Below are 27249 nucleotides of genomic sequence, written 5' to 3' on the forward strand. Positions count from 1 at the left end.
TCACCCTGATAAAGACTTCGTGGCAGTCGTAATGTTGGATTTTCTTGCTGAATTAAACCTGTTGTACTGAAGACCGAGTGCCTGGACCTTTCCTATTTCATGTGGATGCACAGTTCTTCAGGAATGCCCCAGGTGCCTGTGAAATTAGGGATTTTTTTTTGTGCAAAATATGCGTTATGATATTGGCGTTATGATTGGCGGACAATATTTGTAGTTATTTTCAAAGGCCAACCCTACAGTCATCTTGTCCTCCAGGAGAGATTAAGGGGTTAATTCATCAGGCAACAGGGTAGGACAGGGTTTCCCTGGGAAAGGGAGCAGTATGTTTGAACTCTGCTGGACTCCCTGGAGTTACTAAGGTTAGACCCTCCGCCCCCCAAGGTAAAAAAAACAAGCAGCATGGATTGCTCCTTTAAAATGCACATTACCTTTTATATTTGCTATTTGAACCCTGATGGTTATCAGGAAATGAAAGGGCAGTCACTTCTAAGAAAGTAAATAAATTATCCGGCTACAAGCAAGGCTGTTGGAACTATTATTATATGTGGTGGGCTGTAATTTAGAAACACTCTATGTACAGTATTAGGGGATATGGGTAATGTATTAAGCACACAGTTAAGGCTCTCGGAAATGACTCTCAAATAGTACTTGTAGAAAACCCCCACTCGACCACCCCCCTGGACAATCATCTGCCATCAATTCTTTCCCCAGGTCTTCAATCACATGAGAGGATAAAGGGGGGTGGGCCTACAAGCAGAGTTTCGTGGGCCCGTCATGCCCCAGTCAGACAGTGGACTTGAATTGTCCTTCAAGTTTATGCCTAAAATGAAAAACATTATTAATTTCAGAAGAAAAGAGTCAAATGTTTACTTATAGGGGTATTCAATATGTATAAGGAATTCAATTTCATTAAGCTGCTTACACTTTTTGTGTTCCTTTGTGGTTATGAATAAGGGTTCCGGTTTTAGGCTTTAACTGAAAAGCACTGGAGAAGCACCACAACTGATCATTTTGCACTTCAGGTAAAAACTAATAAAAAATAGAACTTAAACATATGTAATGGCATTTAGATACTTTAAAATCCAAAATATATGTATCTTACTTTAGTTAACATAAGTCAATCATCATGTATTCCAAGTGATAGTATGGAAATCTCAACACAAAAATAAATAAAATAAATTATTCGCTCAAATCTCTTTCATTGAATTAAAAACCTCACCATCGCAAATCCAATTTCTGTGACAAAACACAAAGAAGTTTCACTCACAATACACGTGCTCAGCACACACAACTTTTTTTGTTCTGTGAAAACAACTCTGGATAATTATTTTTAAACGGGTTCTTGTAGTCTTTAGTCAGATATATTCCTAGTTATTTTAGATGCTTTTCCTTCCATTTTTAATAGAAATTTAGTTTATGCAATTTGATATGCTCTGGTACAGTTAAAGTCAAAGCCTCAGATTTGGCAGTATTTATTTATATCCAGATAATTGTCTGAGCTCTGCTCAGGAGGCCTGCAGGTTGGGAAGGGATGTCAGTGGATTCAGGACTGTCAACATAATGTCATCATTATATATTTGGATTCCCCTTATTCCATCTGCCAGTGGCTCAATTGTTAGGGCAAACAACAAGGGCGAGAGGGGGCATCCATTTCTTTTACCATTTGTGATTCTAATTATATTTCATGCCCCTGGTATTTTTAGCATTGCTGTTGGGTTTTGATTTAATGCTTGTACCCCTCTGAGATACAGGCCTATACAATCTAATGCCTCCAATGTCTCATTCAAAAGTTTCCAATTAATCCTACAGAAAGCCTTTCCGGTGTCTAGACAAAGCAAAATAGCCCTAGCTTTTGTGCGGTTAATATGTTCAATAATGTTGGTCTTTATGGTACTTGGTCTATACGTATTAATCTAGGCATTATCGTATGTAATCTATTTGTTAATGAAGCACCTGTTCCCCCACCCTAAGGCTAAGGCCCCGCTCCCTCCGTCAGCGCTCCCGCACTGCAGACAGGCGGGGCGCTGACATACACAGACCGCATAGGGAGCGGGAGCCGGAGCGGGAGGTGGGCGGGAGTGGGAGGGAATGGGAGGCTTGAGCGGGAGGGGGGGCGTGGCTTGAGCGGAGGGACCCGCTACTCTCCCCCCCCTCCCTCCATGGGCTCGGGCTGCTGATGGAAGTAATCACAAGCAACACACACACACACTCATACACACATACAGGCACTCATACACACGCAGGCACTCATACACACGCAGACACACACACACACACAGAGGCAGGCACTCCACACTCCTTCCCGCTCCCCGAAGCCTCTCCTCCTCCCGAAGCCTCCCCTCCTCATTGGCTCACAGCCACACCACGTGACGCGTCGAAGCTAGGGATTACAATTCTCTTGTATCCCATAGCGGCTGACGCGTCACAGCGTGTAGTGAGCTGTGCAGCCAGGGGGGACCGAGACCGGCTCGGGAGCATTCCCCTGCTGGTGGGGAAAGCCCGTGCAGCCGCCCGTGCCACCAGGCGCAGCGGGTCCCAGCCCTTAGAAAGATCATCCGGCTACCTATTTTTGCTGGTTCGGTGCGTACCTGTTTGACTGGAACAGGAGGCTCTGAGTGCTCCGCGGTGATGTGGGGAGATATCAGGACAGGTTTTCAGGGTGGTTCATCTTGGTTTACAGCGCCTCCAGTCAGCAAGGATCCTGAGATGACCAGGATGGTCCATGCTGACAATTCCTTGGTGACCCAGACATTGATCCACACCGATGGATAGTTCAAAGGCTATTTATTGTCACATAGCAGAAGTCACAGCCTTCCTTTTTTGGTAAGGTCTTGCAGGCCCCATCCAGCTCCTTATCCTTGATGGTGCAAAGGATAAGCACACTCTCACTCTTCAGGAGGAGGGGAGACAGACTGCCTGACTTCTGGGAGAGTGTCAGTATATACCCATGGGATGGGCTTGTAACCCTGCCCCATAACAGGGCAGGTCTGATACTAACAGGCATCAAATTAATTTCATGTGATCCAGCCAGTATCCTCCCCAGGATGACACTCTCAGGTTGTTGCTAGGCCAGCCCCTGGATACAGAAATAATGCATCCAGGCTGCAATAGAAAGCTAAGACTTCATGAGAGAATTTACCCTTCGCAGTGCCTGTACCTAACAGGACTTATACTGTGAGGGCCCAACAGAAGGATAGTGGCCAGAGGCTAGGTTATATCAGTATTTTGCTACAGATTGTGAGATCTGTGTTCAGAAGCGATATGGGCCTATAGCTCCAACAGTTCATTGAATCTCTCCCCTCCTTATGAATAATAGTAATATTAGCTTTCGCCATGTGCTTCGGAATCTTCTTACCTTCTAGGAAAGAATTATATAGATCCAGGAGATATGGGGCTAAAATATTAGCGTATTGGTTATAATTTATATATATATTTATAACCTATGCGGCAGCTTGAGCAGGAGATGGGAGTCCCGGCAGCAGCGGCCAGCTGGGATGTTTGGGAAAGGAAGAGGAGGGGGTAAAGGAAGAGGAAGGGGGGATGGAAGAGGATGGGGGAGGGGAAGAGGAGGGGGAGGTGAAGAGGAGGGAGGGAAGTAAAGAGGAGGGGGGAGAGGTGAGGGGAGAGGAGGGGGGAGAGGAGGTGAAGAGGTGGAGGGAGAGGAGGAGGAGGGGGGTAGCGGAGGTAGGGGGGAGCAGAGCTGAGGGGGACGGCGGTGAGGGGGAGAGGAGGGGAGAGGAGGAGGGGAGGAGAAGGTGGCCCTCACGCATGGAACTCCCAGGGTGGAGGGAGACAACGGGTGATAGTCGACAGCAACCAAAATAAAATAAAGAGAGATATGAAGCACAGCCGGGGGGGGGGGGGGGTAGGGGGTGTGTGAATGGCTGCCTGTCCCCACTACTATTTAGGCTTGTGCCCCAGGTTGCGCAATGCTCACATAAGGCCAGGGGGAGGCAAGAGTCAAACGTGGTTAACCGTTGGTAGTTAAGTTAGCTGTTATTTTCATGATCTAGTAGGAGGGTGGTGGGACAGGTAAGAGGTCACTTAGTTAGTTATATAATCAGATTTAGTTTTGGATTAGTGGTTTAAATTAAGTTATAGCCACACACGTACAGTAGACACCAGTTAATAGTAAGGTCGTTCAGGATAGATATGATCCAGATAATGATCCAGACGAGCCTGCTGAGTGACTACGGTTTAGGAGTTACCAGCACAAATAAATAAATTAACATAGATATATAGATATCATAGAGGACAAAGGTAAACATAGATAACCGTTGATACACATAGCTAAACAAAAGTAGATACATCAGAAAATAGTAGCGCCAAAAGATATATGATAAATAATAATAAATCACAAATTGATGTTCATGTAATACAAAACAGAAAAAATATAAAGCAATCAAATTATAAGTGAAAAAATTAATACTAAACAACTCCAATAAGAATGTCCAATCCGATGTAAACGCCTGAATGGGTGTGGGGCAGTTTTCAAAGGGAGAACCAATTTCACAGAAATCTAAAACAAAAAAAGAGAAAGCGCACAGCCCATAGCGTAAAAAGCGTATCAAATATTTGATAAAATTGTTGAGGAGAGGGAAACAAGCTCACTCACAAACAAAAAAGAATAACAGTCATGTATATATATAGTATATATCACCACCACGGGAGGCATTGAGACTCCTGGGGGACAGTGCCTCCTATACTGTTCTGCCTACTGATCCCACGTCCAGATATCAGATTGAACTCAAAGATCTTCGAGATGAAAGGGTGTGCGGGTGCGCAACTGGAGGTAGGAGACACCTTATCTAACCATGTTACATGTCGGGTATTAAATATGAGTTACATAATGGGTAATAGACAAACAATAGGGAAGTAAAGCAGGTCTATAACTCATAGTGGGTTGGGGTCCATACACATCCAGAGATATTTATCTAACAGGGAGGGGCAGGAGAGCTGGGACACAACCAACAGTTATTGTTCCCTTTACCCTACTCGATATGTGCTGTCTATATTACATGTTATGTGGCAGCAAGCTAGTTTAGGCTGCAGTTTTAAATGTTAAAGTTATTCAAAAGTTATGCCAAGGTTATTACGTAAGTTGTTTGATGGAAATGCGCCGGTGGGATTCGCCCCTGGCGTCGTGCATGTGTTTCAGTTAGTGGCCCTTAACATTACAGGGCCACAGGCAAGTCCCAGGGCGGTCAGTCCTGGACTGGGGAGGACGTCAGCGCCTCAGGTTGGGATCAAATGACCAGCCCTTAGGGCATAAGAGCTGCACTCGGGGGACCTCCGAGACGAGCTCTTGATACGCAGTTATTTTCTCTTATGGATAATTTTACACCTGTTTTTAATTTATTTTCTGTATTTTGTTTTATTCCTTCTGTATGTTCCCACGTTTTGTTTTCCCTTCCCGGTCCCCCATTCCCCTCCCTCCCTCCCTCCCTCCGTGAGGGCGGGTGTCAGTCCTGGCGGGGCACAGGAGCAGCTGAAAATAGACGTTCCACGGGAGCAGATCAACCAAGACCAAGAGACGACAAATGTGGTGAGCTGAAAGACATTAAGGAGTTACTCTTTTCACACACTAAAGGATGGCGTTAACGCTAATATCTCACAACGTAAAGGGCTTTAATAGCCCAATCAAAAGAAAGTTAGCTTTCTCCGATTACAAGAGAAAACAAGCGGACGTCTTACTATTGCAAGAAACACATTTTAGCAAGAGTAGTGCTCCTAAATTTTTAGATAAAGATTTCTCCCGGGTCTTCTTATCCTCAGCATCTGTAAAAAACCGCGGAGTGGCCATTCTGTTCAGTAATAAAATTCCATTTGTAGTTCAGTCGACCAAGCGAGACATAGACGGTCATTTTATCATTCTGGTAGGTACAATTCGTGGGCAGTGTATCACGCTGGCCTCTGTTTATACCCCTTGTGAGCAGGATGCGATCTTCTTTGATAATTTCTTCAGGATCTTGAACTCCACCGCTAGAGGATGCATCGTGCTCGCAGGGGATATCAATATGGTTATGCAACCACACCTCGATAGATCGGGGGGGGCAGGCTCAGACAGCAAGAGAGTAGGAACCTCACTATGCAGAGGCCTCAAAGCTAACCAACTAACTGATATATGGAGGGAATTACACCAGCAGATAGAGACTATACGTTCTACTCCCATCCACACGGCTCCTACAGCAGAATCGATGACTTTTTTGTCTCCTGCCAACTGGTTCCTATGGTCTCCCGAGCTGGGATCCATGATATTTCATGGTCCGACCATGCACCGATAGAGCTAAGGTGCAATAATATTCGTGCTGATAGAACAGGGGCGAACTAGAAGCATAATTAATCAATTCTAAAAATCCCCGAGATCTGTGATACTATAGGTAATGAAATTGTACAATATTTACAGAGAATAGAAACCGCTCATCCATTCAATTTTAGGTTATTATTCAGATGGGCAGGTGCTCGGAGGGGTAAGCGGTATCTGCGTTTTAACAGTGTTGATCAGAGAGATCAGAAAAGTAACCCCATAGCACCCGGCACTCAATCCTGTACACAATTACTCTAGACACCAATAATCCAGTAGGCACAATTACCTATTTCAACAAATATATAGGGGGTTAATGACCCTTGTACCAAGAAGTCCAATGAAAATAACAAAGTTTTAATAGTCTAAATACTGATTAAAAACACATATATACACATACCAAAAACTTTTAAAATACCCCTTCAGAGGTGGCTTGTAGGGTTAATGGTAGTTCAATCAACTGTCTGTCATAGATAGGAACTCCAAAAACTTTCTTGCATATATTATGTCAGATCAGTGGTTTTTGTCAAACTGCATAATGAGGAGATAAAGTGCTCCCTATGATGGTAAAGCTATCTTATATCTTGTATCTGTTTCTTGCCTGTTGCACTTCCCTCTAATAGTGCTATATTCTCTTTCAGAGTGTATACATCGGTAGACAAGAAACAAACAAAAACCGGAATGGTTGAGAGTGCAGCCTGTCACCATTCACTGTATGAGTTTAGCAACAAAGTATATATAACCATGCATATAGGGATAGCACTCAAAGCTAAGATATTGTAATAAAGCCTGCGTGTTGCTGCGTGATCGCAGCTAGACCCATGCTGAGTCTATGCGTGTGATACAAGCCTGTCTTCTCCACGCAGCTAACCACTGGATATCGCCACCTCTGATGATGTCAGCGAGTGATGTCTATTCCCGACGACCGTTTCACGTAAGGCTACGCTTCTTCAGGGGAGGAGGAGTCTCTTCAACGGACCTCTCGGTAAGTATTTATCTTATTTCTTTTAATTGATATCCTCTCTTCTTTTCAGGTGGCCGGATAAACACTATGATCACCTTGAATACATGACTTCTGTAACGCTCGATCTCCTACCGAGGGACAGTTTGTGTCTACATAGAGAAACTGGCATAACTTTAGATGGTATGTTGCATCTTTGTAGTTATCATTATTATTGCGGCTATTTGTAACTTGCCGAGGAGTTTGTGTAGAGGTGGTCACATAGCAGTTCATACTGTGACCACACAAACTAACACTTGCTTAAACGGGGTGGGCTTCATACACGGAAATAGAATTGTGGTGGTGTAGGAATGAATTAACCCTATATTGATCTGCCCATAAGCGGTCAATGCAGATCCGGATTTAACTACTATAATATACCAGGATCCCCATTATTGTAAAATGAGAATATTATATGATCTAATTAGGCTTATTTATGGTGTAAAGCTATGTATTCAGAATGTTACAGATATAAATACAGCTGGAGTTTAGAGTGTTGCAGATCTGATGTATCAGTACTCTGTGTCTGTTCATCGAGAATTTATCCTCCATAGGTTATTAATGTGTGTTAAAGGAATAACCCTATTCTTGTCTGTCCACAGATTATCTGATTCAATCAGGACTTGACTGGTACATTAAAACCGGATCCCGATCTTACTCTATTGGGAAAATCAATACAATATTGAAAATAACAAATGAACTATAATAAATAAAATAAAATAAAAAATATTTTCAGTGCCAACAATGTAGTATTATTGTGTGTGTCGATTTATTTATTAATATATACTGTAGTGAGGAGTAATGTAGTGTTTCAAACAGGGGGTGTAGGAGTGAGAGAACCTTATTCGATCTACCCAAAATGGTCAATATAGATTGGTTAATAACTATATACCTTAATCCCTTAAAATACTGGGGTGGTCAGAGTGATGATATTAATGTGTGTCTCAATTAATATATATTCTTATATACATGTGTGTACGCTAGTGAGGAATGATATGGTGTTTGTGAGGGTGTAGGAATGAGAGAACCTTATTTGATCTACCCAAAATGGTCAATATAGATCAGTTAATAAACTATATACCTGGATCCCTTGAAATGTGAAGATATGTGAGTTCAGATGTGTGTTGCCCTTTAATTATGAGCATGTGGGTATAGGGTATTATACTCAAGTATAATGTTACAGATAAGAGGAATAAATGAATCCTTCGTTGAGACCCTGGGGGGAGAGGGTTTTAAGCTGGTATATCCAGCGGCATTCCTTCTGTAGGAGTTTCTTATCCCATTCGCCCCCTCTAGGGTCTCTCGGTACATATTCAATTCCACTGAAATGCATCATACTTGAGTCACCTTTGTGTTCATGCAAGATGTGTCTTGCTACAGGGGTGTCCACTGCATTCCGTACATTTTCCACATGTTCCAGTACCCTTGTTTTTAACGGCCTATGGGTTTTACCCACATATTTTAGTCCGCAGATGCATGTCATTAAGTAAATCGTGCCGCACGTAAGGCAGTTTATAAAGCCTTTTATCCTATACGTGACTGTATCGGTCATGTCTGTGAATGTTTTTGTTAGTGGCATAAATTTACAGGCTTTACACCTTCCACAAGAGAATGATCCCTTCGGTTTGCCACCTAGCCACGTTGTTGGTGGTAAAGTTTTCAAATGACTGTGTACTAGTCTGTCTTTTAGATTAGTGTTCCTTCTACATCCTGTTGTAGGTCTGTCTTTTAAAATCTTCCTCAGATCTACATCCTCCAAGAGGACATGCCAGTGTTTTTGTAAAACATGTTTTACATTTTGCCACTGATCATTATACGTGGAGATGAATCGAATTGTTTCATCGTTAGATTCCTTTTCTCTATTCGCTAAGAGGTTAGATCTTTCTGAAGTTAAAGCTCTGTAGTACGCCTTTTTAATAAGGGTATTGCTATAGCCTCTTGTTCGGAATCTTTCTGACATGTCTCTTGCCTGTGTGAGGAATTCTGTGGTCGTGGAGCAATTCCGACGTAGCCTCAAAAATTGGCCTATTGGTATATTTTGTGTCACATGTTTTGGATGGTGACTAGTGGTCAGCAGTAGTGTGTTCGTGGAAGTGGGTTTCCTATAAATGCTAGTCTCAAGGTACCCCTCATTGTTTTTGAAAATAGTGATGTCCAGAAATTCTATTTTCTTTTTGTCCAATTGAGACGTAAGTTTCAAATTGAAAATATTCTGGTTCAAGTTGTTAATGAACTCTAGCAGGAGTTCTTCTGGCCCTCTCCAGAATAGTAAAATATCGTCTATGTACCTGACCCATAATTCCACGTGTTCGGTATACTTCTCATTTGATCTATGAAGACCACCGTTTCTTCCCACCAGCCCAGATATAGGTTGGCGTAGGTGGGAGCGCAGGTGGTCCCCATAGCTGTACCTCTTATCTGATGATATATGGTATTATGGAAGTAGAAGAAATTATGGGTCAGGACAAAGTCTAGGAGGCTGAGAACTAGGTTATTGTGCGGTACACAATTATTCTCGCTTTCAGAAAATGTGCTGTTGCATCAATGCCATATTTATGGGGGATACTTGAGTATAATCCCTCTACGTCTAAACCCACCAGATATGTATCATAGTCCAATGTGACACCATCAATTCTACGTAATACATCTGTAGTGTCTTTTACGTAGGAGGGATGTACTTCAACAAAAGGGCGAAGTATTTTGTCTAAATAGACACTCACATTTGCAGTCAGATTCCCTATTCCCGAAACTATGGGTCTACCCGGGGGTGGAGTTTGTTTCTTATGGATTTTGGGTAGGTGGTAGAATGTTGCCACTTTAGGGTTTTTGACTGTCATGAACTCAAACTCCTTTTGTGATATAAGTTTCAGTTCTAACCCCTCTTTTAGTGTATCAGTGAGTGCCTTTTGGTATTCCAAGGTAGGATTGGTGGATAAAGTCCGATAGCATGTTGTGTCTGATAATATGCGTTGGCATTCATGTACATAGTCTGCTTTGTTGAGGATAACCACATTTCCTCCTTTGTCTGAGGGTTTTATAATGATTGTGTCGTCTTGCTAAAGGTCTCTGAGGGCCAATCTTTCAGAATAAGTCAGGTTCTGTTGTTGTTTGACATTAATTAGCATCACAGCTAGAAGAAAAAGGAAGAGAGATTCTAAAATTGCCACGCTCCATACTAAATTACATTCCCTCTCCTCAAAACACAAAAGCAGCCCGGACTCTCAAACCCTACAAGAATTAAAAGACACCAAAATTGAGTTAAATATGTTATTAACCTCCAGGGCAGATAACTCACTGAGTTGGTTAAAGAGGAAGTTTTACGAAAAAGCAAACAGGCCGGATACGATGCTGGCCCGTATGTTACGTGACAGGCAATCTAAGTATAACATCCAAGCTATACGCTTAAAATCCGGTACCTCCACAACCAACCCTAAGAAAATAGTAGAAGAATTTGGTTTGTTCTATGAATCTCTATATAATGGAGAGAAAGTGGCACACAATACGAAAACAAGCAAGGCGCTGAGAGATTTCCTAGCCAGCTCAAATCTGGGGAGATTGACGGAGACAGATAGAGAGACACTGGGAGCGGATTTCTCTATTGAAGAGGTATCACAGGCCATTAAAGAACTTAAACCATCAAAGGCCCCCGGGCCAGATGGCTCCTCGGGGCAATATTATAAGAAATTTGTCAAATTACTCGCCCCAAGGCTGCTCCATGTCTTTAATGCGATTCTAGCAGGAGCTCCCCTCCCCCGGGAGATGCTACAGACGTCTATATCTCTAATTCATAAGCCTGGTAAGGATCCGCTGGGCTGCAAAAGTTACAGGCCAATATCTTTAATCAACACTGATATCAAAATATACGCTAAATTACTGTCCAATAGATTATGTCTCATCCTACCCAGACTTATACACCCAGATCAGGGCGGATTTATTAAAGCGAGGCAGGCAGTGGATAAAACCAGACGATTTATTGATCTGTTAGAATTGGCTAATATAAATCACAATCAAAGTATGTTGTTATGTCTGGATGCAGAAAAAGCTTTTGATAGGATAGACTGGCCCTACTTGAAAGAGACGCTTGCGGCATTTGGCTTTGGGGATCGGATGAGTGGGGCGATTCTCTCGCTGTACTCAGGCCCCACCGCCAGGGTCATACATCAGGGCTATCCTTCACTACCATTCCAAATTAAGAGTGGCACGAGACAGGGGTGCCCGTTATCTCCTCTCCTGTTTGCTCCTCTCCTGTTTTCTCTATGTATCGAGCCACTGGCGGCGCAAATTCGAGGCAATCCGGACATCTCGGGGTTAAACGCATATTCACAATCTCACAAGGCGGCCCTATACGCAGATGACATCCTCTTAATTATTACAAAGCCCCTTACCTCCCTTCCAAATCTATTTGATCTATTAGACAGATTTTCGAGGATCTATGGGTTCAAAATAAACCAATCCAAATTCGAGGCCCTCAACATGAATCTCCCTAGACATACCGAGAAATTATTAAAACTAAATTTCAACTAACCACCCAAATGATAACGCCAAGAATACCTCCGACTACCTAACCAAATGCAACCTCCCATCCCTCACACAGGAAGAACTCGAGTTCTTAAATAAGAAAATAACTCAAGAAGAACTAAAAAACGCAATATCCTCACTTAAAATAGCTAAAACACCTGGACCCGATGGATTCTCCAACAGTTATTATAAAAAGTTAGTAGACCCCCTGTCCCCCCATCTCCTAGAAATGTACAACTCCTTCCTGCAGGGAAAACAGATTCCAGACACTATGTCAGCAGCCAATCTGGCTATCATACATAAAGAGGGCAGAGACCCACTTCAATGCGGCAGCTACCGCCCAATATACCTGCTAAACACCGACCTCAAGCTTTTCAGCAAAATTCTTGCAAACAGGCTGAACCCTATTCTCCCAAGGCTAATTCATATAGACCAGGTGGGATTTGTGTCAGGAAGACAGGCCTCTGACAACACCCGCAAAATTATTGATATTATAGACCACGTGCACCTCAAACAGTCCCAGGCCCTGATACTAAGCCTCGACGCGGAGAAGGCCTTTGACCGCATCAGATGGTCCTACCTCGACCAAACGATGCGCCAATTCAGCTTCTCCGGACCATTCCTTGCTGGCGTCCGGGCCCTCTATACTAACCCAACAGCCCTACTAAAACTCCCAGGAGGCCGCTCCAACCCAATAAAAATACAAAACGGCACCAGACAAGGCTGCCCCCTCTCCCCCTTACTCTTCGCCCTGTCCATAGAGCCCCTGGCCACCCGAATCAGAACTGAACCCACTATTAAAGGTATCCTAGTCGGAGACAGGGAATACAAAATATCCCTGTTCGCCGATGACATAATTCTCACTCTGTCAGATCCCCTCACCTCCCTCCCCAACCTAGAAAAACTCCTTGACCAATTTGGCCAACTGTCAGACTATAAAGTCAATACTGACAAGTCGGAGGCCCTTAGCATCTCCCTACCGAACCCCGTATGGTCAGCCCTACGAAAGAAATTTAAATATAAATGGAATAGTTCCCATATCAAATACCTTGGGATTAAAATAGCGAGCTCATATAACTCGCTATACCAAATTAACTACCCCCCCCTCTTCCGCCAGATTTTAAGAGATCTGGAGACCTGGCAAACCCACCAGATCTCCTGGTTCGGAAGAATAGTATCCACCAAAATGAATATCCTACCCCGCTTGCTCTACTTCTTTCAGACCCTCCCCGTCCCCGTCCCACTAGCAGAATTAAGGAATATCCAGGCCCATATCCTAAGGTTCATTTGGCAACAACGGAGAGCCAGGGTCCCACGGTCAGTATTTCTGGCCTCAAGGACGAGAGGAGGTCTGGGAGCACCGGACGTACTCCGATACTACCAATCAGCCCAGCTGAGGCAGGCGGTAGTGTGGAACAGCCCCCCCGCCTCCAACTGCTGGCTGGAGATAGAGACACACCATGCGTCTCCGAACCCCCTCCCAGCCCTACTGTGGTCCCCAACCCACAAAAACAAGAAGTCACTGAGACTTAGCCTCGGGGCAATGAGATGCACGTGGTCGACATGGTTAAAAACCAAAGGGAAATATGGCCTAGCTTCAACCCCCTCTCAATTGACCCCCTTATTCGGGAACCCGGACTTCCCACCCGGTTGCGCCCGACCCCAATTCAGCCAATTTCAAGGCTTAAACATCAGAGTGGTTGCGGACTTGCTGGAAAAAGACGAGGTCATGCCCCTCCCGGAACTGAGAATTAAACTTTCGTCCCCTGATTTGCCCATATTTCAATACCTACAGATTCGACACTTCTTAAGAACCCAGTCCCCTAACCTAAGGTTCCCGCCGCGCTCCAGATTCGAGACCCTCTGCCTCAAAGGCGAATACCAAAAGGGCCTCATATCAGGGATATATAAAACGCTCGAGGCATCCCAGCCCCCCCCCTAATCACCTGTATATGCAGAAATGGAACGAAGACCTAAATACCAACTTGGACCTTGAGGACTGGGAGGATATCTGGGAGGCAGCCACCAAAACATCAATTTGTTCCGTCACAAAAGAAAATATCTACAAAATATTATTTCACTGGTACCTGACCCCGAGTAGACTGAGCCAAATCTACCCAGGCACTTCAGACGAATGCTGGAGAGGTTGTGGTCAAAGGGGGGACATGTCCCATATTTGGTGGACATGCCCGGAGATCCAAAGATACTGGTCCCGGATCCAGGGCCTCCTGACCGAGACCCTGGATATAGAGATACCCCTTGACCCGCTGACCTACGTGCTGGGAAAACCAATTGACGACCTCCCTGCCCCTGCTGCCAGGCTCACAGCAGCAATATTGACGGCTGCGAGATGCTGTGTAGCAGCGGCGTGGAAGAAAATCAAAGCCCCCTCTAGAAGGACAGTGATCACTAGGGTAGATGGAATTATGAGTATGGAAAAACTGACGGCAATGTTGAAACAAAAAATGCCACAGTTTTACTCGGTCTGGGAACCTTGGCCAGGATTGCCAACTCCCACATAAACCTTACCGCATTACCCCCCCCCCCCCCCCTGACCGACGAACCTCAAATTCCTCCCCCCCCCATACCCTCCCTCCCCCCCCTCCCCTCTCTTTGCCCAAAGTCGTTCCCAACTATCCACCCTTCCTTCGTCGCCCCCTCTCTTTTTCATCACTGAAAAAAGGAAAAGGGATTATTGTGTGTCACATACCTCTTCCACGCTATGTACATGTACTGCGCCGTATATTCAAGATGGCCCGTTGGCCAATGTCTGTAACATGTACCAATGCGCTGTATGACACCAATAAAGGAAAAATATTTAAAAAATAAAAAAACTAAATTTCAAATTTAATTGGCAACAGAAATATATCAAATATCTGGGAGTCCATATCACCAAAGAGGCCAAAGGCATATATAAGGCAAATTATCCCAACCTGATCCGGACACTGAAAACTGATCTACATAGCGTCAAAATGAATTTACTCCCCCGTATCCTATACCTTTTCCAGACGCTACCAGTGCCACTCAGACTAAAGGACTTACTCTCACTTCAGTCTGAAATCTCTAAATTTATCTGGGGAAGAAGAAAACCGAGAGTTAACAAATTAAATATGAAAAGACCTGTATTGGCTGGTGGCCTAGCGGTACCCTGCCTGTTATCATACTACAAAGCGGCTCAATTAAGCCAAATTGTTCAATGGCAATCCAATCCACAATTGAAAAGGTGGGTGGAGCTGGAAAGTGCTGTTTGCTCCCCATTAGAGCTTAGCAGCTTGATTTGGTTACCCAAAACAGCGCAAAAGTACGCTGACATACCGCTTTCCTCAATGACCAACTCATTATCGATCTGGGAGGCTTCCAAGGTGAGGCACTCCCTCACGACAAGACACACTATGATGTCCCCCTTATGGAATAATCCCATGTTCGCACCGGGCCTATCAGGCAGTAATATCTCAATTTGGAAACAGAAAGGATATAAACGGATTAAAGATCTAGGGGGTTACAATAGAAAGATTAAAACATTCGATCACATCAGGTTATAAAAAGATATACCCCACTCAGAATTTTTTAGATACCTCCAGCTTAGAGCATTTTATAATAAATTTGCCCCATACTCCCCTTTGACGACTTTCGAAAAGCTCTGTCTGGCAGAGACCGATACGAAGGGACTTACATCACAGTTATACGGAGAGGTGATCGGTCCAGCTGGGCCGGGACAACAGGTACCGTCCTTCAGATCCCAATGGGAATCAGACTTAGGGGAGACCCTGGAGGATGAGGAATGGAACGCTATATATTTGGCCACTGCAAAGAGCTCCATCTGCACCACTCTCAAAGAGAACGCATATAAAGTCCTCATGAGATGGTACCTTACCCCACTGAAATTATCTAGGTTCGTGCCGGGATCCTCCCCGCTGTGCCCTCGGCAGTGCGGAGGATCGTCAGACCTGTTACATATGCTGTGGTCCTGCCCGCGGATCTCTCCAATATGGGAGGAAATCAGAAATTGGATTCAGAGGATTTTTGACCTCACAATACCCCCAGACCCTTGGCTGTTCCACTTGAACAGACCATTAACGGGCCTTACCAAAGCAAACAATAAATTAATTGCACATTTTGCAATAGCGACACGCTGCAAGATCGCAGCATTATGGAAACGCCCCGATATCCCAAGCATCCCAAAGATTCGGAATCGCATGTGGTTTATATGCCAGATGGAAAAGATGACGAGTTTAGTTAACGACACTGGCACCAATTTTCTAAAAGTCTGGACGCCCTGGTTGGCACAGACAGATATCCCCGGGGTCGAGAGTAACACGATTTGGCTATAATAGATATTAGTGCGTTCTCTTTGGAGGTGAATGCGCATTTTATATCATACAAACAGACCCTTAGACAGCAGTGCTTCAGAGTCAACCGGTTTAGGAGGAGATGGTTCTATACCGGCCCGCGGGTCACCCCAGAGGTAGCGCCCCCGCCCTATCCCCCCGCACCCCCACCCCCTTCCCTACCTTTCCTCCTCCCCTTCTCTTTTTTTTTTCCCTTTAATATTATTATTACTATAATTGGATAGTGTTGTTGATTACTTCGTGCATCTTGAATCGCCCGGCCGAGTAGGGCTCGAAAAGCCGCGCGATCTCATTTTACCTGTTTTATTTGCTGAAATTATTATCATTTCCATGATGGTTTATATTTTATGTTGTATCATATGCCTGTAATACTCAATAAAATGTAAGTTATAAAAAAATAATTTATATTAGAAAGTCCATCTGGACACAGGACCTTGGCTAATTTCAATGTTTTAATTGCTTCCATTAATTTTATTTTTTATATTTTGACATTCAGCCTTTTCAAATCCTTGTTGGTTAGTTTGGGGAGATTGCATTTCTTCAGATATGCATTAAAGGGGTCAGTTTGTGGGAGATCTGTTTTTGGTTTTGCTAATTCCAGATTGAATAATTTTGAGTTGAATTTGTGAAATTCTGCAGCAATTGTAGTACGATTATACGACATCTCACTGCATTTTAATTTGGTCTCTGGGATCTGCCTCTTAGTTTGTATCCCTCGTTATTTATGGATTTATAATCTGTCTGCTTTACTACCCTTATCATAGTATACTTGCTTAGTCCATTTTAATGCCTTTTCTGTGCTCTCTAATGGGATTTTCCTTAGTTCCTCCCTCATCAGCAGGGCCGCCAACAGGAGGGGACTGCCGGTGTTGGCGTCCAAGGCCCTGTGGGTCAGGGGGCCTGGCTGCCCGGGACCCCTGCACGGCCGGGCCAGTTAATAAAAAAAAAAAGGCTGAACCCGGTGCCGGGTCTCTCGGCAGCGCCGGAAGTCAGCTGGGGTAAGCTTCCGGTGCGCTGGCGTGAGAGGGAGGCACGTCACGTGCGTGAGCAGCCAGTGTGAGACAGACAGGTGCCCGCAGCGGGGCCGGCGGCAACTGCTATGACCTGCCGCCGGGCCCACGCAAGCCATCGCTTCCCCCCACGCTGGGACCCCGCCAGCCAGCGGTCCCCCCTGCAACACCGCCAGCCGCCAGGACCCAGCCAGCCACCCCCCCCCCCCCACCGCAGTCTCGCCAGCCACCGGCACACCCCCCGCAGCACCGCCAGCTGCCGGGCCCCCACCAGCCACTGCCCCCCCCCCCACCTCAAGTAACAGCAACCGGGACCCTGCCACCGCCCCCGTGTCCCGCCAGCCACCGCCTCCCCCCACAGTTCGCAGCCACTGCCCCCCCCTGCAGTCCCGCCAGCCACGGCCCCCCCTGCAGTCCTGCCAGCTAACGGCCCCCCACAGTCCTGCCAGCCGCCAGCCCGCCCCCGCAGCACTGCAGACAGTGCTGCCCCCCCGCAGCACCGCGAGCCCCCACAGTCACCGCCCCCCCCCGCAGCACTGCCACCATCCCCGCAGCCACCCCCCCATGCAGCCACCCCCCTGCAGTCACTGGCACACCGCCCCCCTCCCCTGCAGCCACCGTCGGGGGAGTGGGGTATATTTGTAGAAGTATCGGGGGGAGTGGGGTATATCTGTAGATGTATCGGAGGGAGTTGGTTATATTTGTAGATGTATTGGGGGGAGTGGGGTATATTTGTAGATGTATTGGGGGGGAGTGGGGTATATTTGTAGCTGTATTGGGGGGGAGTGGGGTATATTTGTAGATGTATTGGAGGGGAGTGGGGTATATTTGTAGCTGTATGGGGGGGAGTGGGGTATATTTGTAGCTGTATTGGGGGGGAGTGGGGTATATTTGTAGATGTATTGGGGGGGAGTGGGGTATATTTGTAGCTGTATTGGGGGGGAGTGGTGTATATTTGTAGATGTATTGGGGGTTAAGTAAAAGTTGTGCGCTAAAAAAAAATTCCGTGGTATGTGTGCTATGGGTTGGGGGAGGGCCCTGCTCCTTTTATTTGTCCTGGGCCCCATGATTTCTGTTGACGGCCCTGCTCATCAGTGTTAGTCACCTATGGATATTTTTGACAGGATCTTTATTGTGTTCTTGCTCTAGTCTTATACTGTAATATCCATGGTTAAGGCCTCAATCTTTGTTTTGTTTTTTTACCCTATATGAGGCTATATATATAAGGGTGCCTTTAATTGTAACTTTATGGGGCTCCCATAAGGATGCCTCTGAATTCACTGATCCCTTGTTGATTTCCAAATAGTCACCCAGTGTTGTTTTTAGTATCTACCTCAGGGAAATTTAGACTGAGTCCTTTAGCCTTCTTTGTTGAGGTCTCTGATGATTAAATGGGGTCTTAAGTGTTCACATGGTCTGACCATGTTATTAACCCTATTGAGGCTTGTGCCACTCCACCAGCCAGGTGAGCCTGCGTAAAAGGTATAATCTCTTTGTCCTTGATGTTTACCTCGCCATGTATCCACTAGTGAGAACTCTTTCAGTAGGTTTCTAAATTATTATTTACCACTGTGTTTGTGTGTGGTCATCCTGGTGTCTTTGATTTGTCTATGTCTGGATTTAAAACTATATTGAGGTCTCCTCCCACAATTAGAGGGTACTGGGTTTGTTCTCCCAAGGTCTCAAGGACCTCTCTCAAGATTTCTACTTGTTGCTCATTTGATGTATATATGTTAATTAGATTGACATCTATACCTGCCAGTAGAAACATTACTGCTATTTATCTCCCCCCTTTAGTTCTCGTTACTTTATGCACTTGGAAGGGAACATCTTTTTTTTAACTAGAATGGCTACCCCTCTTCTCTTGCAATGGAATAATGTGAAGAATGCCACTGGAAAAGTCCCCTAAATGTATTTGGGGGTTCCTACACATCAAAGTGGGTCTCCTGTATGTAACGGTGTTTCCCCGACCCTCTGGGAGATTCTGCCATTACATGGTGGTACATACCTGCTGGCTCACAGTAGATCTGAGTCTCCGCCGGTGTTGTTGGGGAGAACATGACAGGCTTTTGGGGTACATTACCGGTCTTTATCTCTTTGGGTACAGCGCCTCCATCTCCTCCAGGCTCCAGCAGATATGAATGTAATTCCTGCAGGAGAACTCACCCCACTCCCCCTGATAGATTGCAGACTCAGACAGGAGAATAATTGAACACATGATCACTTTATTCTTTAAGTTGCTTACAGCATACACTGAATACGTTAGGCCTCCAGCCTTCCCTGTCATTCAAGGGAGCTGCTTCTGTGGGAAAAACCCAGGATTGGTCCTGTCACTGCCTGCACTGTTACCAGGGCTTACATGACAGGGAGGGCAGACTGGTAGCCAAAACCAGACATGGCTACATGTATAAAAATTATATCACCCTGTATTCTCTTAAATTCTGAGAGTGCTAATCGATGTTTTTTTGTTTGAGTTAAGGCCCTTAACATTCATAAAGATAAGTTTTATGGGAAATGGGCTAGTCATGATGGGTTTAGTCTGATTTCTTTCCTTACATCTTTGTAATCTGATAGTACTGTATTTTCTAGGCAAACCTGGGCATTTTGATCTAACCAAGCACTTGCCATCATAATTGATAGAGTTCCAGGTAAGTCTTTTTCGGTGGAGTCAGTCAGAGTGGGGGGTAGAGAGAAGGGAATGAAAAAATGTGGGAGTCAGAGAGAAGGGAATGAAAAAATGCTTAGCTATTCCTAGGGGGTAAATAAGGTAGGGGGAGCGGGTGTGGGGAACACCCTAAATTACTTTCCATGCCGACCCACTCAATGAGGTAGCGTTGCGGGCAAGAAAAAAGGTATTTGGGGGAACCCCAAAGACCCACCTTAAGACACACTTGCTTAAACAAGCATATGAATAGCACTGTGGATAATACTGGACACATGATATAAAGCTTAGCCCCCTGCAGATGCACTTACCAGAACTCCCTCCTACTGTCTCTGTACGTTCTCCCTACCTACCAATTAGACTGTAAGCTCATCAGAGCATGGACTCCTCTTCCTTAATGTTACAATATATGTCTAAAGCATTTATTCCCATGATCTGTTATTTATATTATCTGCTATTTATTTGATTACCACGTGTATTACTACTGTGAAGCGCTATGTACATTAATGGCGCTATATAAATAAAGACATACAATACAATACAACCCAGTAGCCCCGAAAGCAGTGGGTTCACGCAGCAGCTACCAGAGTGGACAATAAAATTATTACTGTGTCCAGGCCTGTCCGGTGCAGATTTGCCCCCCCCCCCCCACTCCCTCCTCCCCCACTTAGTACTTCAACCTCTCAGGGCAGGGGGCAGGGATCCATATCACCTTCTAGGCCTGAGTCCTCCAAAAACTGATCTGGTCATAAGTATCAAAAACATATTTTCAAGAACGTATTTAAAAAAAAAAAAAAAACAGGGAACAGAAAGAAGTATGGAACATTAATTTATGTTCCTTATTAAGTACATTTCAACCTATCGTATATAACAATAAGCGTGGTATTCTTACGTGCTGCCCAAGGCCCCCCGTCTGGCAACCTCTAAAAGTCCTGCAAGCTGTGACTATACTCCTTGATAAAGGACCTACCCGTCCGAAACACGTAGGAGGATCTTTGTTCCCCTCCTGGGGTGATGCTTTTATTGGCTGTGTGCTGAATAAATAGGAATATTACTTTTCACCACCTGACTCCCTGGCAGTGCGCTGTTCTCCTTTTTTCTTTGCTCTGGATCTTCTATTCCTACGGCTGACACGCCACAAGTGGACCACCAGAGACTACAGGAATGGGTAAGAATCTTATAATTATTCTTTATGACCAATTATAGATGAGTACCTCTACCTTGATCATTTACATGAGTTGTATGTGAGGTGACTTTAGCATTTTTACGCTTCCTCCTAATACTATTGATCTTGGTTAATATTGGTGACTCACAGGCCATTTGGAAATATACCCACTCCGCTACAGTCTATTTGGGGCCCTTCAAGATTTATTGATTACTGGACAAAGCTTTCCCACGGTTGGAGCATCCATCTCCCCCTTACCTATAAGCTGTGACAATAATTACACAACGTCAATCCATATTTCCCACTTATATTGTTGTTGTTGTTTTTTTTATTCTTTAGTTTCTTTTCTGAAACATTAACATCAGCTCCCTGCTTACGGAACAGATGTCAACCAAGTGTTTCTTTTTTGTTTTCTTTATATATAAAAAAAAAATACTGCCCCACTGGTGAATTAGTACTTTTTTTAGATCAAACAGATCACATAATAGTAAAAATATTGTCATACACATTTAGAGATACAGACGATAGCAAATACATAAATAAATAATAACACACAACTGTCAAAAATGTGTTAAGGACATTAATAGCCATATCTGGAAGCAAAAAAAGTTAAAGAGGCCTGTGGGAGCTATGTATCAAAACCTTACAGCTGCAAAACAAAGACAAAAATCTCCCCTAGATTTTAGAAAACAATATTCTATGGTAAGCAATGGTATTTTTTGGTTTGTTAAATCTGGTGCTGTATTTTCAATTTCATTACAGCTTAGCTCTAGTTTTGCAGCTGAGAGACTTTGGTACACATGCCTCTTTATGTTGTGTTTATCTTAACATATATAAATAAATAAATAAATAAATAAATAAATAACTAAATAAATACAGGAATACACAAATAAATATTAACCTTGAAACCATATAGGGTTTAAAAAGTAAAATAATCTCTTAGTGGGAGAGACTCGTTGCGCCTATAGTGTTCTACTTTATTTGACAATGCCCACACAATAACACTGATACTGAGGGAGTTATGTTTAAAAATCTTCCGGCTGCAAAACTGGGGCACAAAATAGCACTAGTTTTGTCACAGAAAAAAAAAACTCCATTGCATTGGAGTATAACAATAGTTCTATGTCAGAATAACATTCTAGCACCCAATTGTTCAAAAGCCTTTAAAAGAAAATCATAAAGACACAACATGGACATTAATTATATATCTTATTACTATTATTATTATTATTATTATTATTATTAAAGGAAGACTTTAACGGTCTCTTATTCTTAAACTCTTTGCAACGTGTTGTTGACCCCTCTGGAAGTAAAAGAAAGCGTTTAGACAATAACTTCAGCATCTGTATCCATACATGTATTGTACTGCAAGAATAGCTAAATAAAAGCAGTAAGGAGAAACACAAAGTAGTAAGGATTGGTGGAGGTTGTTCCCTCTGTGGGAGGGATTTAAGGAGATACTGTGACTGTAGAGGGCCAGGCTTCCAGCAGCAGGATTCAGTCAGGACGGGACTGTGTTGTGTACAATGCAGTCAGAGCAGAGAGAGTCAGCAACACAGTGACAGAGCTCTGTGAGTTTCTACTTGTCCTGTAAAGCAGCCTGCACTCAATCTGCAGTTCTTGGAAACCAAACTGAAGATAGGTCTCTCTCTTTTGCCTGTGGATCTTTATATTGCAGTCAACCTGTTTTTCCTGTGCCTAAGAAAGCATGTGCCAGCAGCTGTCCCACAACAGCTAATTGCAGATGTGAGAATACTTTACAGGACAAAGGTTCTGGATGTGGATGAAGGTGTCCTGCTGAACATTGGTGCCTTCCAGAAAAAAAAAAGAAATGGATTCAAAGCAGATATATTTTTAAAACCCTATATATTTTTAAAAGCAGAAATACAATACATCCCTGGGACTTTGCACATACAATTTAGCACATGCTTTGCCTAGACCCTGCTCTAAACTAGACTCCCTGAGGCTGGAATACTCAGACAATGGATAACTTCTTTACTGAGGTGAGTTCAGATCTGCTGGGGTTTTCTTGTTAGTATTTTTTTCCCCTTTGTCAGTTAACTAGTATTGTTGTGGAAATGAAGTGTTGGCAGATAATTTAACTTTACTTTAGCACATAGAGTGCTTTGTCTGTTTCTCACTATTGTAAACTTATTACCCCCCTGCTTTCTTGTACCCACTGTACGAAGTATAATACGCTGGGAAAACGTGTGCTTTTGTAGGGTCAGCAATAAAAACTCCTGGTCGCAGATGTTTATACAGTAAAGTGACTTTCTAATGATCACAGATGATCACAGATGATCACAGTTCTAGATGTGCTCCCATGGATGTAGTGTAGGTGAGTCTACCTTTGTAGTCTGTGTTTGATCCCTGTATGTACACTATACTTTGTTTGGTTCACCCAGTCATACCAAGCTCCAGTGCTTAGGGGGGAAATGGTGCACTGTATAGTAATGTGTAACTACAATAAACATAGACCTATTGTATACAGTATTGTCAACCTTTCCTGAATTCTAGGTGGTCTCCTGAAAATTTAACCCAATTCCTGTTGCCTTCGACTTTCCTGGGGGGTTTTTTTTCTCAAGGAAAAGGGAAAATGACATGGAAAATAGTCACAGTTAATGCGCAAAGTGTATTTAAAATGAACCGCTGAAGTGCAGGGCTTTTGATTCACTATATTCATGTTCAAAGAGCACAAAGATACAGTGCTGGTTTTACCGTCAGTGAGGTAGGATTTGAAGGTTTGTTTACTTGTCTTAACACTATGCAAAGCTGTTTTGTTTGTAAATCTCCCTGCACCTTTCTGCCTTTTGTGTGAATGGCAACGTTTTCCTGATTTGACTTGGTTTCAAGAGCTGGCTTGTGTTTTGTAAACACACACATTTGCTGTTCAGAAATATACACACACACACATCCACATCTACTGTGTGTGTGAAACAAGGGGATGGCCAAGTGCCTGGTTTCACATGGAGAGGTCTGGTATTTCCTTTGAACAACTTTTGGATTTCCTGTGAGGGGTACCTTAGTGGCTGAAGGCTGTGCATGCAAGGCTTTTCAGACCATGGAGATAGATGAGACACGTGTTTGGCAGAGAGAAGAGTACTTTTAAAAATTGCCTTTATTTTTTTAAGTTGTATTGTATTGTATTGTATGTCTTTATTTATATAGTGCCATTAATGTACATAGCGCTTCACAGCAGTAATACATGTGGTAATCCAATAAATAACAGATAATATAAATAACAGATCATGGGAATAAGTGCTTTAGACATTAAGGAAGAGGAGTCCCTGCTCCGAGGAGCTTACAGTCTAAGTTCATCACACAAAGTCCAAACACGAAAATGTAGCTCACTTTTCAGCCCTTAGTTGACGAGTTTGTGAAGAATACAACTAAAAGATTCTCCAGATCTGCACTCTTTGCCTGTCAATCAATATATGAGTCATAGGTTTACTCTCTTAACCACTTATACTTTATATAAAGGCCTATAATGCGCTATCCAGCAATACTTTTATCCTCCGTCTCGTCCCCCTACCCACACTGTACAGGTTAAGGATCCATCTTTGTCACAGTTCACTTCGGGACATCATGAAAGGTTAAACTTCTGGATTTGAAACTGACAAAATGGTGCATTGGGTTATGAATTTAACGGTACTGGAAACTCCCTATAATTAAATTACCATTTCAAGGTGAGCGTTAGGGCACAACATCAATGCAAAAATATTGTGATTCATTATTGAGCGTCTCAATAGTCTTGTTTCATATTTCTTGCTCATAGGTTACCGTGTCTACAATCTACAAAAGCAGCCAATGCTATGAAATGCACCTTTGCAAGGGGTTCAGTTGCCACACTTGTCAAAGATGTTAATCTGCCAGACTTGCACGCTTGTCCTTTTTATGTGAGGACAGGATAGGGAGAAATACCAGCTAAGTTTCAAAGAGCTAGATGGATATCACCACATGCCTTTTATTAATGGATATTACATTGTCCATAGTGTAAGCAATTGGTAATGAAAAGAAAATAACCAAGTCTTTCCACTCTAAAACTTTGCTACCCTAACATGTGGTCTTTGTAATCATATGGCATCTATTAACACGACTTTGATATGAATTTAGATACTCTGGTTCTATTGCCTTTGGTTTACTCCAATGTATTATCCATAAGCTTTTTTTTTCTTTATCCACATTTCCACCCATGGACAAAGAAGACTGTTCAGTATCTCAGGCCGATTAGGGGGATTCTTTGTTTTAAGGAACCATGGACAATAGATAGAAGATCGACCAGTTTGGCAGAATTAGTGCTTTCTGCTTTCTTTTCCAAAACATTTCTTACTTGGACTTATCAGTGAGAATCCTGCAGAAGCTGAGTTGACAGAAATCATGCATTCATTGTTTTTATTGTTGAAAGTTACTTTAAAGAATCTATTGATGTATCAAATGTACATTTAATGGGCACTGAATACCACACTGCATGAAATAATGTTGATGCAATGGATTATTGACATTTATTTACCAATCAATCACAAATACAATATGAAGCAGTAGTAGTTAACTTTCAGCATTTCTAAAACGGACTAGTTTTCCATAGGTCTTTCCGATGCATTTCATTATGTGTTCCTGAAGTATTTTAGATTACGTTTCATTTATGCTTCGTAAAGGTTCAGTCGTACTTATTACCAAAATGAACTAGTGACACATATATGTTTTATAGGTTGATACTAGGTCATTGATAAATCCAACAAGTATTTTGAAATTATTTTTGAAAGTCTAATCCTTGACATATTTGTAAACATTGTTCAGGCAATATAAAATGTAGTGTAGGTTATGCTATCCTTATTTTATGGTAATTTGTATTAATAAAGGATTCTTACTTTATTCAGGTCCGCATTTCGGTGTTCCTTATACACCTTCATCTAATTCTCTTTTTTAAATGGTATTTAAAAAGGGGAGATCTGTGAGTTAATCAGATTTCCTAATAATGCGTAAAACAAATTGGTTTGCTAATTACACCCCTTTGTCCCACTCAGAGTCCCCGTTTTAATTCAAAATAAGGGGCATTTTGAGAGTTGTCATCATTATTTAATAATGTGCATTGTGCGCCCTATTTTGCTGGCTAAAATTGAAAAATAACCCTGTTTAAACAAAATTAATTTTATTGTCATTAGTACAATTTGATCCTATAGAGAATTGCATATTTATCAGTTTTTTTTGTGGCACGTGAATGGACTATGTGCTTTGTTTAAAATATGACTTTATTTCACCAGTTTTACATTTTTTGTAGAATAAGTGTAACAACATAATGATTTCCTATGGAAAATGTCACCTGCCACTTGTTTGCTCAGTATACAGGTAGGCAGGTGAGAGCAGTAAAGTTCAAGCTGTTTGATAGACATTGTTAGATGTTTTTGTAAGCTATCATTCCTGTTATTGGATTGCCTTGATTTCTTGTTGTTGTACGTAAGCTTTCAAGATCAAAAAGCCCCTTCTATAGATGAAATTATATGAGGGCAGAAACGCATATTTGTTTCTGTCTTTAATGAGTTAACATGAAAGAGTTGCTAATGATTAGCTCATAGCCCTGTAAGTTGTGCAATAAAGCATTCCCGTCAGGTGATCGCTTCTTTTGAATGCATCTGAGTAACTCCACTTGTTGGCGCTTGCATGTTTTAAAGTTGTAACATCCTATCACACACAGACTACCAAGAAGTACATGCAAATCAGCTGATGTCAACTAACTTACTGCTACAGTATCTCGTCCCTAGAAACCGGAAAATGCTAAAGGCACAGACTCCTGTTTCATTGTCAGAGCCGCGTAGTTTCATAGATACTTACATGTTGAGTTTATCCAATTACCTTCAGTACAAAACCATATTCTCCCCTACTGGCTGGATTACTTCAATGTTGTGTTGGGTATTCCATAATCCATTTTTTATGTTAATTGAAATTCCCAAATATTTTTTGACACATGTTCCCTATAAAAGTTGTCGTTGGCCTCAGGTTGTCCTCTATGAAACTTTCAGCGTAAACTGCTTTGCTCCAGAGCTATAGCATGTTTGGGCCACAAATGTTCATTTTAAATGTAACTTGTGAGAAACTGTACATAATACCGCGCTCCTCCCTATAGAAGTTTGCTGCAGGTAAAAAGATAGGCCTTACATATAGAAAAATAAAAAGAACGATTCCTGCGCTCCTACCAATTAGGCTAAGATATAATAATATTCTCATGAAAAGGGGTATTTGGTTA

General features: G+C 43.0%; 1 protein-coding gene across 1 annotated transcript in view; it reads left to right on the plus strand.

Annotated features, from left to right (window-relative positions):
* The first annotated feature begins 22508 nt into the window (after positions 1 to 22508).
* Positions 22509 to 27249, plus strand: part of MYO10 (myosin X) — a 258726-nt gene continuing 253985 nt past the window's right edge. The window contains exon 1 of the mRNA XM_075585926.1: positions 22509 to 23011. Within this exon, the coding sequence (XP_075442041.1) occupies positions 22991 to 23011 (21 nt within the window). The 5' untranslated portion in view covers positions 22509 to 22990. The remainder of the gene's footprint in view (positions 23012 to 27249) is intronic.

Source organism: Ascaphus truei, chromosome 2 (assembly GCF_040206685.1).
Source record: "Ascaphus truei isolate aAscTru1 chromosome 2, aAscTru1.hap1, whole genome shotgun sequence".
Taxonomy (NCBI): domain Eukaryota; kingdom Metazoa; phylum Chordata; class Amphibia; order Anura; family Ascaphidae; genus Ascaphus; species Ascaphus truei.